The sequence below is a fragment of the Pimephales promelas genome, chromosome 5 (assembly GCF_988280905.1).
Source record: "Pimephales promelas chromosome 5, fPimPro1.hap1.1, whole genome shotgun sequence".
NCBI lineage: Eukaryota > Metazoa > Chordata > Actinopteri > Cypriniformes > Leuciscidae > Pimephales > Pimephales promelas.
Genome location: NC_142773.1, coordinates 1,492,594 through 1,508,534, shown reverse-complemented (window position 1 = coordinate 1,508,534; position 15,941 = coordinate 1,492,594). Strand labels below are relative to the sequence as shown.

The 15,941-nt window shown below is 37.6% G+C and overlaps 1 protein-coding gene across 1 annotated transcript in view; it reads left to right on the top strand.

The window, feature by feature from the left end:
* Nucleotides 1-15,941, top strand: part of pth1r (parathyroid hormone 1 receptor) — a 103,121-nt gene that overhangs the window by 64,215 nt on the left and 22,965 nt on the right. The window contains exons 3-4 of the mRNA XM_039657176.2: nucleotides 9,683-9,793; nucleotides 11,950-12,074. Of these exons, the coding sequence (XP_039513110.2) occupies nucleotides 9,683-9,793; nucleotides 11,950-12,074 (236 nt within the window). The remainder of the gene's footprint in view (nucleotides 1-9,682; nucleotides 9,794-11,949; nucleotides 12,075-15,941) is intronic.

Sequence of the window (15,941 nt, the reverse complement as noted above, 5' to 3'; positions counted from 1 at the left end):
CATTAAAGTTAATCAAAGAACAAAGGCAACATAGAAAAACACGCACTGCTCTTGACTAAAGAACGTTTGCAACTTTAATAAGGATTTATCTATATATAATTTAAATCTATGCAGTGCAAACTATTTGATAACTTCTTAGAAATTAACTACATTTATATATATATATATATAGACACCCCCCCCCCCCATGCCAAACGATACATTGGCATTGCAACATCAGAAAATGAAAAACAGCATCTGCTAAACGGAAAACAGCATAGCACAGTCCTGTGTAATCCCTTTTGGGTGATTTGCCACGCTAAATAGAGATCTGGGAATAGAAGAGTGTGTGACAGGGTTATATTTTTATGTTTCCTTTCACTGTGGTCACTTCAGTCCCTGGAGCACTGTCTCAAAAGCTTTTAAATAACCTTTTCTGGTGGCCTATTGTCATAGCCAGACTGCTGTATTATTTTCTTCTCATCACAGGCTTATTTTACTTGTGTTAAGTCACTTTTGTCTCGCACCATGAAGCAGTTAGGGAGGTTTTGGTCCAAACTGGAGTGAATGTTGTGGAATCTCTTACACAATGGGTAAAAGTGCTTGACTTTTCAGTTTTAGATGCAAACTTGAGTGAAACATGACACGAGCCGCAGTGCGTTAGTCACAGAGAAAGAGGACGTTTCCAAGGCTTAAAATAACTATGGTTATACAGGGTTATATATTCAAATTAGAGTATAACCTTTCTCCACTGCATTACATATGTTTCATATTTTACTGTTCTCATCACATATCAGCTTGAAGAGGCGTTTTATTTACATTTTAAAGTGGAAATAAAGTGTCGAGTAATGAACAGGTGTTTACTGATCTACACTGACATTGATCCGACTGCAGCTCTGAACCTTCGAGGAATCCTTCCCTGATCAGCAAACCAGAAGTCCATGAGATCAGGACATAAACCTGACTAAAGAGCATATTTGATTATTTACAATTGGTGCCAATAGCTTTTAATGAATATTTACTGTTTTATAACGTAACGTAACGCAAGCTCGCTCATTTTATTTTATTTTACGCTTATTTTATGCCGACTAAAGACGTCTAATACAGTATAGAGTGTGACTAATTTCTATAGAACATAAAATATGGAAATTGCTCTTTTTGTGTGCAATCACCTCCTTGTTATCCAGTATTCACACTTGACTGGAAAAGTCATGGAAATTCATCGAGTCCCAGTTGAAATGACACCGTATATTAGTGTCAACCTTCATGTCAAGTTTAGTTTAATAGCTTCACTGTCATGTTCCTGTTTAGTTTGTAGGTCATGGTTTTCTTTGCCACTGCCTGAATCCGAAAACCCTCAGTCACTATTCCCTGTGGTACAGTCCACTTGAAGAAATTGATTAAAACAAGTGAGTGAAATTGGACAGCCGTGGGCCATACACTGTAAAAAAATGATTTTTTTGGTGAAGTAAATACTAGCGAAAAACCCCAATGTAATTTACTTGAAAAAGTTAGTTCAGGCAAGAAGTAAATTCCATATCAGTACTTAATTCAAGCGAGTATAAATGAAAGTGTAAATATCAACTCAATAAAATTAAGTAAAAATTACTCAACTTTTCTGATACTGGCGTTCCCATCATGCACTGGACCTTGAATAATCAATGAGGCTCATTTTTCACTGGTTTCCAGCTGTATTTACACTGTTTTATCATTGATTTTTGTTGTCAGTATTAGTAAATTGCCATTTTGTGACATTTCGAGTAAATTTTTTTCTCAAAATGACACATTCAAACACAAAAACGACCCATCAAATGTTACCACCATTGTGTATTGTATTGAGTATTGAGTGTTGAAGTATTGAGGCGTTTGCATTCACATAAGGCTTAATGTCTGACATGATGTATATATAAATTATTTAGATGATCTAAGTAAAGCACATACTATAAATGACTAATAAAATTCAAGATTATTGTTTTAGTGAAATGTAATACAAATGCAACGGAAATCGGTATTAATCAACCTTTTACAAGCCGAGTTAAAATTACTTATTTTTTGTAAAGTTTTACTTAATTCCATTTTCCAAGTAAATTTAACTTAAAGATTTCTAATTAAAGCTACTGATAAATATGTTTAGGTTTTTACTTGGCAAATCTTTGTAAATTTACTAGCATTTTCTGAGTGAGATAGTTTAGCAAGGTTTTTTCAAGTAAATCCTACTCCAAATTTTTTACAGTGTACATCGACTGTACCCTCGTTATTGCGGTGCATTGTGGGATTGAACGAGTGCACTCAATAATGCCCACTATGGTTTCGGACACCACTACTAATGGCTGTCTCTCAGAAAACGCCCTATATTACCCCTTTTCCACTAAAAAAAGAACTGGTTCGGAACTGGTGCTGGTTCAAAGTTGGTTCGGAGTTGGTTCAACTTGCGAACCGCTTCAGGACCTATTTTTTTTTTTTTTTTACTGACTAGAGCGCCCAGGGAACGACGTTGTTACGTCACTGTGTACGTCACCATACGTCTTAGCTAGAAACGCTTGCAAATACAATATTATTTCGGATTATCTCTAACTCTAGCTTTAAAACAATTGAAATATGTAAGTCTTTTAATCTTTTCGTTTGAAATGTAATCTTTTCTGATAAGTTGTGTACCCCTGTCTTGTGTCTTTTTCTTCTTTCCATGTATTTGTTCTATATTGTGACTGTTTTCTTCTTTGCTTATAATGCCTTCAATAAAAAAATTACAAAAATAGAAACCCTTGCGCCAACTTCAAGTATAACAATTACAAAGGCGGACTCCATCGTGTTTCTGCAAACGTTTCTCTTGGCTTTGCGATCCTTTATTATGGTCAGAAAAGATGTTTAAAACACATCTAAACGCGCCCCCAGCCCCCGACGTAAGCATGACGTGGTAAAAGAACGGTTCTAGTCCAGCAAAGAGTTGGTGCCGCTTTTGGAACCGATTCTTTGGCTGTCGAAACACAACGAACTGGTTCGCGCGCAGGCACCGGCTCCAAAGTCATTCTTTCAAAACTAACGGAAAATCAACGTTGTTTCAACGTTTTGAAAGCAAACCAATTTTCGATTTTCATTTAGCTTTGAAGAACGCCGCGTCTGACGTTGGTTCAACGTTAATTCGATGAGCAAAATCAACGTTGTTTCGATGTCATGAGAGACGTCGTTTCCACGTTGATTCAATGTCAGTTTGCTGTCTGGGCCAATATCTCCTATTAGAGGCCACTGACCTCAACGCTGATGCTGAGCAGAGACCTGGCGCTCACATGACTTCTCGTTCAGATGCAGTCGGCGTTAGCTTGTCTGAGCTCTGTCACACGTAATGCCTCCCGACATCTCTTTCGTGTCACTGCCAAGATGGACAACTGCTCCTTTCACTCTTTCAAAACCATTTTCAGTGTTTCAGTGTACGTTGGTTTGCAGATTACTGTCGAAATTTGAAATGATGAATAACAGACAGGAATAATTATAAAATAGTCTGAGGCTGTTTTTATGTGTTTCAAGGCTTGGCAGAGTGATCACGACGTGATTAGCAGGTCATTTCTCCAGTGATGCGTGGTGGTTGAGCAGCGAGTTACCAGAAACACACACCTGAAATCTGAGTTTTTAAAATTATTTTCGCAATTTGATACTGTTTCCAGTTTTGTCCCCGGTTTTGTGCCAGTACTGAAACAATTACCCTTGAATTTCTTACAATTATGATACATAAACCTTTGGAAGTATAACCATCTTTTGCTTTAATGAGCTGGCAGAAACACCACAGGCTACCCTCCTTATCTAGGATGATTTGAGAAGGTTCAGTGAGCCGATCTGATTGTTGATCTACAAATAATGTCTTAAAATCCCCCTGTAGTGAATAATCCCGTAAAACCAACGCGTTCTCATCCTAGGGCTTCATATACTGATGCATTTGACATTTCGTCTAAATCCAACGCACATGGATCCCTTTAGCGTCAATATAACACGCACAGAGCTTTGTTCGGTTATGGGTAGGTTTAGGTCTGATGTAGGGTTAGGGTTAGACCACTAGGAGGCGCCTTTTGGCCCATATCTGCGTCTCATATTGACACTAAAGGGTGCCATGTGCGTTGGATGTAGACGCTTTGGTAAAAGCGTCGTATATGACACTTTGGGATGAAAACGGGCTGCTTAAAACTTATATTTTAAGCACCCAGATCTGCTAGCTGTACGTTTCACCTGTGGAGAACAGCAGGGGTCACTCAGATCTGCTCGGTAATGTGAAGAGATGTTCTTCTGCAGTCTCTCTCGGCCCTGTGGCGACTCACTTCTGACCCGTTTACCTGATGACTCTGCGCTCTTTCTGGTGGCTGTTTTCTGACCCCTTTTGGAAGGGTGCACACGTCTGTCTGATCTCAGACCAGCAGGAGAAACCAGGCGGCGCATGCACCCTCTCACACACAGACCAGAAGTCACTGGTGACGGTTGCAATGCATTTTTAATTTGGGTCAAGGATGGGACAATGATTTAAAAAAAAAAAAAAAAGTTTGGATCTATTAATTTGCTTACAAAAAAAAAATCTGCAAGCAACAATCATCAAGGTTCAAGCGCTTTAGGGCTTTTTACTATACTCGTGAAAAAAAGGCTGTAAGAGATGAAAAAGACCCTTTTCAGCGATTTCAGGAATCTTACCATAGAAATTAGGGCTGGGTAATAAATATCGATTTCTCGATGTTAATCGATTCTCATTTTTACGAACCGATATCGATTCTTAAATCTCAAGAATTGATTAGTCATCCTGTTTCATTTGAATGAATGGATCATTGTATCGCGGCTGCGCGCATCCAAAAAAAATCACAATAATCTTTGTCCTTTGTTACTGTTGATATGAAACAAAGTCTCAATTTTCAAATTACGTCCATTTTCTTTAGAAATTCAAAAACATAAATAGCGTTTTGGCGCTGTGGCTCAAGAGAAGCAGCGCTGATCTCTCTTCCGGCTTAATAATACCAGTTACAGCGCCAAATAAACATGAATGAGCATCTGAAAGTGTGTTAAAGATAGAGTAAAACTTATCCAAATCCGGATCATGTCACATTGATTCGCTCAATCAGCGTTTCAACCGTGGAAAGACGTCAGTTAAACAGCTTGAAATCAATGTATCGTCATATTTACCTCAGAAAACCCACATAAACTCGTTAGTCAGCTAGAAAAAATAACTCTAGAGAGGAGAATTTCGCTAAATATATACACCATATTACATATGCATTATAATCTTAATGTTCTTCAATATTTAATGCATATTTGAATAAATCTGGCAAGTTTTTATGACAGCCACCATTTAAATGTTTATATTTCATATAATCTTGTTATTATAAAAATAAATGAAAGTGTAATTTAAGTGTTTGTATAGCTACAAAACAGTTCATTATTACCTTCATATTAGACTAATGAAGCCTATAGGCTACAACTGACTCCCATAGTTTACAGCATTAGTTAAGAGATTTGATTCCCTTGAGAAAAATGGCCATTTATTGTAAGTGATATCCAAAATAATCGATATTGAATTGAATCGAATCATAATCGAAATCGAATCGAATTGCAAGCTTGTGAATCGAAATCGAATCGAGTTGTGAAATTTGTCTCAATACCCAGCCCTAATAGAAATGTAGTAGGGATGCACCGATATGACCGATACCGATAACCGATAATTCTTTATATGTGGAAAGCCGATAACCGATATATCGGCCGATAAATCTCAAAAATCCAATTTTTGAGAGCCTGATTATAAAAAAGTCTCATCATTAAAGGCCAAGATATAAACACAATTATGATGTCCTTATTTTAATGTTGTGTAGCCGATATGACAGACTTTTGCACTTTAACTGGATTTTACTTTTTAAAGTGATTTAAATCGTATTTGCAGCTGAAGGAAATAATACATTATTTATCGGCTTTTAGAGATCGGCTAAATGTTCTTGTTGGGCCGATAACTATCACATTAAAAATGAGCATATATCGGCCGATACCGATAATGTGGCCGATATATCGTGCATCCCTAAAATGTAGTGTTTTAATCAATTGCAAGTGTCAGCTGTGGCCCAGTCCTCCTCCTAAAGGTGTGTATGGCTCCTTCATGAAGTTCAGGAATTATAGACTCTGTTATTGCCATCCAAATACCACACCGTTTAAAATGTTTTGATAAATATTGACCTCGGGACTCCATTGAAATTGTACGACACTAGGATTAGTTTGCAAAAACGTTTTTTTTTTAACAACTATTTTTTAAGAAATGTACAATTACGAACACTGCAATACATAAAGCAATTTGTGTGCATGAAAAACGTTATTTTTGAAATTTGACCTTTGCATGACAAAGGCAAGATTAGATTAACTAAAAGAAAAAAAAAGACCTTGGAAAATATAATTGAAAGCCAATTTGAAAGGAATGATTCAGATTTGTGCATATCTTCGAGCTGGTCAAAGCCGGATCAAGCTGAAATGGCAGCAAATGTGTTTTCTGTCACGTTAGCTTCTGTTAGCACTGGTGTATGGGGGTGGCATGCTATTGTCAAAGGTGACATTTCATTTCCACACTGCCATGACGTCAGATTCACACATCTGTACTGGATGAGTGTGTGTGTAGGATGCTACATAACACAAGCAGTTTGTACATTTGTCTCTAACTCATCTTCCGTCAAAGCAATTCTCGCTGTTCTCTTGCTTTTGTGAGGTATTGGCAAAGACAGTTCTGGCCCTGGCACAATAAATGTGTGTCAAAGCACATTAAGGAGATTTCCGAGTCTATTTTCAAGCACTCAACGCAGACACGGCGACTGATTCAGCGATGTCTTCTGCCTCGCGTCAGACCACCCTCGACGTGGCTAACTATTATTAGAGCATCGCATCGGGTGTTTGCTCAGCAAGAGTCGGTCCATCTATTCTAGTGCGACCTCAACTCAAGGCCAGGCTGCGCGGCCCAGCTCTTATTTGTTATTATTGCACGTTTGTGCTTCGGTTAAGACCAAGTCTCCATGGCGGGGCATGAACAAGGTTCCCATTGAGAGAGACACTGGGGTCGCACCGCGCCGGGATGTGGCTTGCGCGAGTCCTGAGTCTCTCTGGCCTGTGTGTGTGAAAATAGCCTTTGCGGTCGGGTGTAAAATAACACCGCCAGATTGCTATAAAAGCGTTCATATATCAAAACCCACGGCACAATTCAAGCCAGCCGTTCTGAATCTCCTGTGAGAAGGGGGCAAGAAGATAAATATTATTCAGAAACCCCAAATGACATCATCAATAGCCACAACCTCATCAGAAACGGTTATAGCTTCCTCACAACCTTGGGTTTTGGGAAATTGCACATGTGGTGTGTCTGTGTGGAGCTGCATCTGAAACCATTGGTCCCAGCGCTCTATAAACCTCCACGTTTGGCTATTGTTGTGTTGGAAACGTGAGACGCACATGGCACACGAGCGTCCCGCGAAACAGGCCTGTTGTCTGAAGCTCGCCTTTCATTACATTTGCAAAAATCGACAAGCTGGTCTCCAGGCATGTAAAATGTGCTCCATCATACGCTTTGATTTTCCCCCTGAAAATCTTTAATTACAGGCGTAGGAAAATAATGGATCTGCAGTAAAGCCATACGGCGAGATTTATCCTCAACTAGTTATTTGTGGCAAAGTGAGGGCAGCTGGTTTCAATAACATGCAGCGACCGAAGGCAAAGCCAGAAATACTCACGTTGCCAAGAAAATGTGGGGGGGGAAAAAACCCAAAAAGGCATTTCAGTCGTTTCTGCGAGGAAGCTTTATTCTGAACTAGAATAAACATCTCGTTCTGTTAGCAAACTCTAGGTGGCGCTGGTCCTCGATGCAGCATGGAGCAGCTGTGAGTGATTCGGTGACATCGTTATTCCAAATCGCAAAACGTCTCGATTTACAAGCGTCGTTTATCGGTTCCTAAACGAAGCATGAATCACGTTTGGTATTTAAATAAATCACGTTTGGAAGTATAATTAAGCAAACTAGCAGGAACGTGTGCTTTTGCGTTTCATTTAAATAGTACTGAAAAAATTAAGTGATCTAAACGAACTTTTACTTGAGTCACAATTACTATTCAACATCCATGAATGAACCTAAATACATTCATTTATTGTGTATGTGTTGAATCCAGTAGAAATATCTCTTTACAGTAACTGATACTATAGAAGGCAATGAGATAGATCGACATTTATGTACAAATGGAGCATATAAGCTGAGTCTATGTAAATAAATATGTGTTAAGTTATTGTGTGTGCGTTAAGTACACCTTTATATATTTATAGAAGTCTAGGAGATCGATCATGCATGAGAAACAATATGAGTAATATGCACTCTAAAACATTCTGGGTTGTTTTAACCCAATTTTGGGTCAAATATGGACAAACCCAGCCATTGGGTTGCATTTTTAAATTACATTTTTAACTAGAGCCTGATTGATAAAGGATTTTGAAGGCTGATACCGATACAAATATTTTTGGGTTTTTAAAATCCGATATTCCGATATATCGGCCGATATTTTAATTATTTATTTTTTTAAACTGGAGATGATTAGTCACAAATTTTGTCATGCTTATTTGAGTTGTGAGAACTGATGGGGATGATCTTTTAATTGTTATTCAAGCAATGTATGTATCGTGACCAACTCAACGAGTGTTGCCAACAGGGACGGTGTAGAGTGGACAAACTATACAACTCCAACACTCGTGACATGGTTCAAGCTTGTTTCGTCTGTTTTAATTTTATTGTTGAAATATTAATTTATCAGCCATTATAACTGCCGATACCGATAGTTTGGAAAATGCCTAATATCGGTCTGCCGATATATCGGTCTGACTCTATTTTTAACCCAATGTTTGAGTTTGTCCATATTTGACCCAAAATTGGGTTAAAACAACCCAGCATTTTTGGATTTATAGTAACTAACATTAACAAAGATTCAAAAATACTGTAACAAATCTATTGATTCAAGATAATTTTCTGATAATTAGAAGATTATCAGTAACCAGACCGTTTCTGGTCTCATTGACTTCCATAGTAGGAAAAAAATATACTATGGAAGTCAATGAGACCAGAAAGTGTCTGGTTACTGATATTCTTCTAAATATCAGAAAATCGGCTGAATGGGTTCAAAAACGGTAAAACTCAACTGTTTAACTCTGGGGGAGTGGTAAAATGAGCCTATTTCCAAAAAAAAGTGGAGTATCCCTTTAAATGCAATACTCTTTAACAAAGAGACCTTACAATGAATTGCAACCAAATGTACTGAAGGCGCTTCACTCCTGAAAGTCTCCAAGGCCCTTAGTGTGGTCAAACTTTGCTGCATTTTTACCAAAAAACTACATTTCATTATCCTTCTCATCTGCTGCCTTTTCACTCGTGATCCACATTGCATGGGGTTTGTGCATCAGATTAATGAAAGTAGATTATAAATGTCATTTAGGGTGGACTTCAGTCTATAAAAGTGCATGCATGTAAAGGGCAGACAAGATAGCAGGGCATTGAATGAAAGACAGCGGTTCATTGTCACAGAAGTAGTAAAGTGGTAAAGATTGCCCATCATGAAGAGCATCTCTAAACGTGTCCTCATTCCCTCCTCTATAGCTCTTGTGCTCAGTTAGCAGAGGAGGTTATTGTTGTATTGCTGGAGTTCAGCCCATCTAAATGTCAATCGTCTCTGTGTTGTAGAGGGTTTCTGCTCGCCGGAGTGGGATGGCATCGTGTGCTGGCCCGAGGGACTTCCTGGGAGGATGGTGTCCACCGCCTGCCCAGACTACATATATGACTTCAACCACAAAGGTGAGCCTGCAGCCACTGGTGCTCTTCGTTTCGAAGTCACACTTGTTATCCTCCCGGTCAAAAGTGACCGGACACCTAAAAATTAAATTTCCTCCATCCCAGTAAAACCAATGCAATTTATTTTTGTTCTATAATATTTATTCTTTGTAATATAGTATTTTGAGACAATTTGATTGAATTTATTCATATTTATGCAATATTTATGGTCTATTTTTGCCATGGAAAAATATATATATTTTTCTATTTATATATTATTTTTTTCAAAAAAAATATTAATGCAGTATTTTTGTTTAATATAGAGTCTAGGCCTTCAGAAAAAAATTTTTTTGAAGAAAATTAGCACCATCTGGTTACAGTATAGAGAAAAATCGTAGAATCATGGTGTACCCACTATATGACATGTACAGCTCTCTATGGAGAGGCATGTGAATTCCCCAGCTGTTTATGAACACATTTTTTTTTTTTTTTTTGGTGGTGGTGGTGGATTTGAATAAATAGTTGAAACAATCTCAAAAACGATTTTTAATTAAAAAAATGTAAAAAAAATAAAAATAAATAAAAATAATAATTTCCCATTCATTTCCTATGGGTCGGTCATTTTTGACCGAAGAGCACAAGTGTGACTATTTTTTTTACAACCACTTAGCCTGCTCGGATCATGACCTCAATTTTTTTTTGTATTCACATACATAATGCCATAAAAGTCACCAAGTTTCGTAACATTCTGATAAAGCTGTGATTTTTAGAAATTCAAAACAGAAAATTTTTCGGTCAGAAATGACCGAAGAGCACCTGAGGGTTAACTGACACATGTCCGAACCACACCACACTCCCATGACAATACCAGATGACCTGCAGAACCTGTGCTATTCTCCTTTTACAGAACGCTCGCACTTTCACTCACGTCTTCCAGACAAACACTCCCAAATATGTGCTTTAATTTTATATTCGAGGCGCATTTTCATAAACAATCTCATAAATTCATAATATATTGTGTAACTGGACGTTGAGCTGAGAACTAGCAGCGTGAATCCTAACCTCAGTACATTTACATTTATTATTTTAGCTGAAAGTGTCAAAGTGCCAAATAAATAAGAATAACATCAGCAAACAATCCGAGGGAGAAACCCATATAAACCGTGCAGGCTGTCCTGAGTCGTGATCAGACTTCTGTCTGGTGTAGGATTTACTTTCAGACCCTTTTCACTGCACCATATTGGATCAAACTTGGCATTTTGAAGTAGAAAAAAAGAAGTTTCTTGGAAAACATTGTACTATAATCTTTATTTTATGTACTAACCCTAAGCATAAACAGCATCTGCAAAGTTACAAAGCTCAAAGTTCAAAGCAAAGGGAGATATTTTCTTTAAAATAAATAGCTTTTTAAGGACTACAACCACATTCCTCTCGGGTTAGTGACATCACAAAGCCTACAATTTACATAAACCCCGCCCCCGGAACACGATTTATAGATCACACATATCGTGACAGAATATGCTAATCAATGACTAAGATTACTGCACATTCGCTCCACAAATTCATCAACTAACCATTCAGAAATGTCCTGTTGCTTCTACAAGTTATCACTACATGTGTGTGTGTGTGAGGTAAAAAGAACACAAGCTCTTGTAGCTCCGCCCCCTGTGCTGGGAGCTGCAGCTCATTTGCATTTAAAGGGACAGACTCAAAAACGGCGGGGTTTTGCAAACCCTCAAAAAGTGACAATTTTAACATGTTATATAACAATATCTGTGGGGTATTTCAAGCTGAAACATCACATACACACTCTGGGACATCAGATACTTATTTTACATCTTGTGAAAAGGGCATTAAACCACCCCTTTAACACCCTATCCTAAAAGTGAGGTTCCCTAACAGTGGAAATGAAAAGCTAGAGACAGATTTACTTGCAGTATAGTATTTACAGGAGTGCTTTAGAGATGCATTAATTACACTAGCTAGACGGATGCACTAATTGGACATCTCGCTCAATCTGTGCACAGTTACGGTTGTTGTTGTTTTATTGTATTCCTTTAATCAATAATTGAATCCATATTTGTAGCTCTGTAGCTCTATTCTGTCAGTCTGACTGAGTAAATCAATGTGTGAATGTCCCGAAGACACGACTAGAGGATGTGTGTGTGCTGTGTCTCCAGGACATGCCTACCGGCGCTGTGACTTCAACGGGACCTGGGAACTGGCCTCGAACAACAACAGGACCTGGGCCAACTACAGCGAGTGCGCCAAGTTCCTCACCCATTACAACCAGAACCAAGAGAGGGTAAGACCTTTGACCTCACAGCCGCTGAACTCAAGCATTTCAGAGATGTGGATATGAGTGATCGGTTGTGTAATGTGTGAGGTAGATCTCGGTACTCTTGACTCAAAACATGACGCTAAATCACACTGAGTGTGAGCTGTCACTTTGATTCTGTAGGTTTGTTCTGTAGATTTTAACATTCATGTTACAGTATGTAACTTTAGCTTAACTTAGTCAATGTTTTTAGTATGTGTATGTTACACATACTCATACTCCTACTCATACTCATACACATACTCATACTCATACACATACTCATACACATACTCATACTCATACTCACACTCATACTCATACTCATACACATACACATACTCACACTCATACTCACACTCATACTCATACTCATACTCATACACATACTCACACTTATACTCATACTCATACACATACTCACACTTATACTCATACACATACACATACTCATACTCATACTCATACACATACTCACACTTATACTCATACTCATACACATACACATACTCATACTCATACTCATACACATACTCACACTTATACTCATACTCATACACATACTCACACTTATACTCATACTCACACTCATACTCATACTCATACTCATACTCATACACATACTCATACTCATACACATACTCACACTTATACTCATACTCATACACATACACATACTCATACTCATACTCATACACATACTCACACTTATACTCATACTCATACACATACTCACACTTATACTCATACTCACACTCATACTCATACTCATACTCATACTCATACACATACTCATACTCATACACATACTCACACTTATACTCATACACATACTCATACTCATACTCATACACATACTCACACTTATACTCATACTCATACACATACTCACACTTATACTCATACTCATACACATACTCACACTTATACTCATACTCATACACATACTCACACTTATACTCATACTCATACACATACTCATACACATACTCACACTTATACTCATACACATACACATACTCACACTTATACTCATACACATACTCATACTCATACACATACACATACTCATATACATACTCACACTTATACTCATACTCATACACATACTCACACTTATACTCATACTCATACACATACTCACACTTATACTCATACACATACTCACACTTATACTCATACTCATACACATACTCACACTTATACTCATACTCATACACATACTCACACTTATACTCATACTCATACACATACTCACACTTATACTCATACTCATACACATACTCACACTTATACTCATACTCATACACATACTCATACACATACTCACACTTATACTCATACACATACACATACTCACACTTATACTCATACACATACTCATACTCATACACATACACATACTCATATACATACTCACACTTATACTCATACTCATACACATACTTACACTTATACTCATACTCATACTCATACACATACTCAAACTCATACTCATACTCATACTCATACACATACTCATACACATACTCACACTTATACTCATACACATACTCATACACATACACATACTCATACACATACTCACACTTATACTCATACACATACTCATACACATACTCATACTCATACTCATACACATACACATACTCACACTCATACTCATACACATACTCATACTCATACACATACTCATACACATACTCACACTTATACTCATACACATACTCATACTCATACACATACTCATACACATACTCACACTTATACTCATACTCATACACATACACATACTCACACTCATACTCATACTCACACTCATACTCATACTCATACACATACACATACTCACACTCATACTCATACTCATACTCACACTCATACTCATACTCATACTCATACACATACTCACACTTATACTCATACACATACACATACACATACTCACACTCATACTCATACACATACTCATACACACACTCACACTCATACTCATACTCATACACATACTCACACTCATACTCATACTCATACTCATACACATACTCATACACATACTCACACTTATACTCATACTCATACTCATACACATACTCATACACATACTCACACTTATACTCATACACATACTCATACTCATACACATACACATACTCATACACATACTCACACTTATACTCATACACATACTCATACACATACTCATACTCATACTCACACTTATACTCATACACATACTCATACACATACACATACTCAAACACATACTCATACTCACACTTATACTCATACACACACTCATACTCATACTCATACACATACTCATACTCACACTTATACTCATACACACACTCATACTCATACTCATACTCATACACATACTCATACTCACACTTATACTCATACACACACTCATACTCATACACATACTCATACACATACTCACACTTATACTCATACACACACTCATGCTCATACACATACTCATACACATACTCACACTTATACTCATACACACACTCATACTCATACACATACTCAAACACATACTCACACTTATACTCATACACACACTCATACTCATACACATACTCATACACATACTCACACTTATACTCATACACATACACATACTCAAACACATACTCATACTCACACTTATACTCATACACACACTCATACTCATACTCATACTCATACACATACTCATACTCACACTTATACTCATACACACACTCATACTCATACTCATACTCATACACATACTCATACTCACACTTATACTCATACACACACTCATACTCATACACATACTCATACACATACTCACACTTATACTCATACACACACTCATGCTCATACACATACTCATACACATACTCACACTTATACTCATACACACACTCATGCTCATACACATACTCATACACATACTCACACTTATACTCATACACACACTCATACTCATACACATACTCAAACTCATACACAGGCTGTGTATTGTGTGTGAATGAAGCGCAGTCTATAATGAGGCATGTCTGCACAGAGAGGAATGCCAGTGTGTTCATCTGAATATTGAATACGCAGCATAACTTCAGCGCTGTGTGCAGGTGGTCAGTGAATTACACGCTGGTATTTGTGTTGACATAGCATGTGCAGTATTGATGCAGCTGTTTAATAAATCTGTTTGCATTTCGATTTGTTCCTCACACAAAGTCATCATGGCTTCAGAAGACGTGGGATATAGCTTGGAACAGCATGAGAGGAAATGACTTCTTTCCATATTGCTTTAAGAGTCTAACCACATTGTGTGGACACAGTTCATTAGTCATCGATGTTAACACTGAAGTCTTTTGTTTGTTTAGCTTTGTTTAGATTCATTTCTCTCATCCGTGTGCTTTTCATTTTGGTGTAGACTGGTGAAAAGCTGAGCTGCAGGCAGAAATATTTACCATTTAGATGAGGAATGCACATGAACTCAACTCTCAGATGAACGAGTGTCCCAGTGCAGAAGACGAAGAGAATTTAATCAATCAATGAAGTTCAACAAAACTTGCTGAACCTCTAAGTTACAGAACATCCCAGCAATCAGGGAACGTTCTGGCGAGCTTCTCGTTTGTTTCGTATTTTAAATGTATCTACTTGTTTCGGAATGTTCAGAGAAGTAACATTCGAATGATGAAATGGAATGTTCCCTTAACGATTCCTAAATGGTTAAAACGTTGATAAAACTGGACATTTTGAACATTCAGAGAAATAACATTTCCATAACCTAATGAGAAACATGAGTCAAATGTTTCCAGGACATGTTTTTGTTCGATACTACGCTGTTACGATGTTACGCTGCGTCTCGTT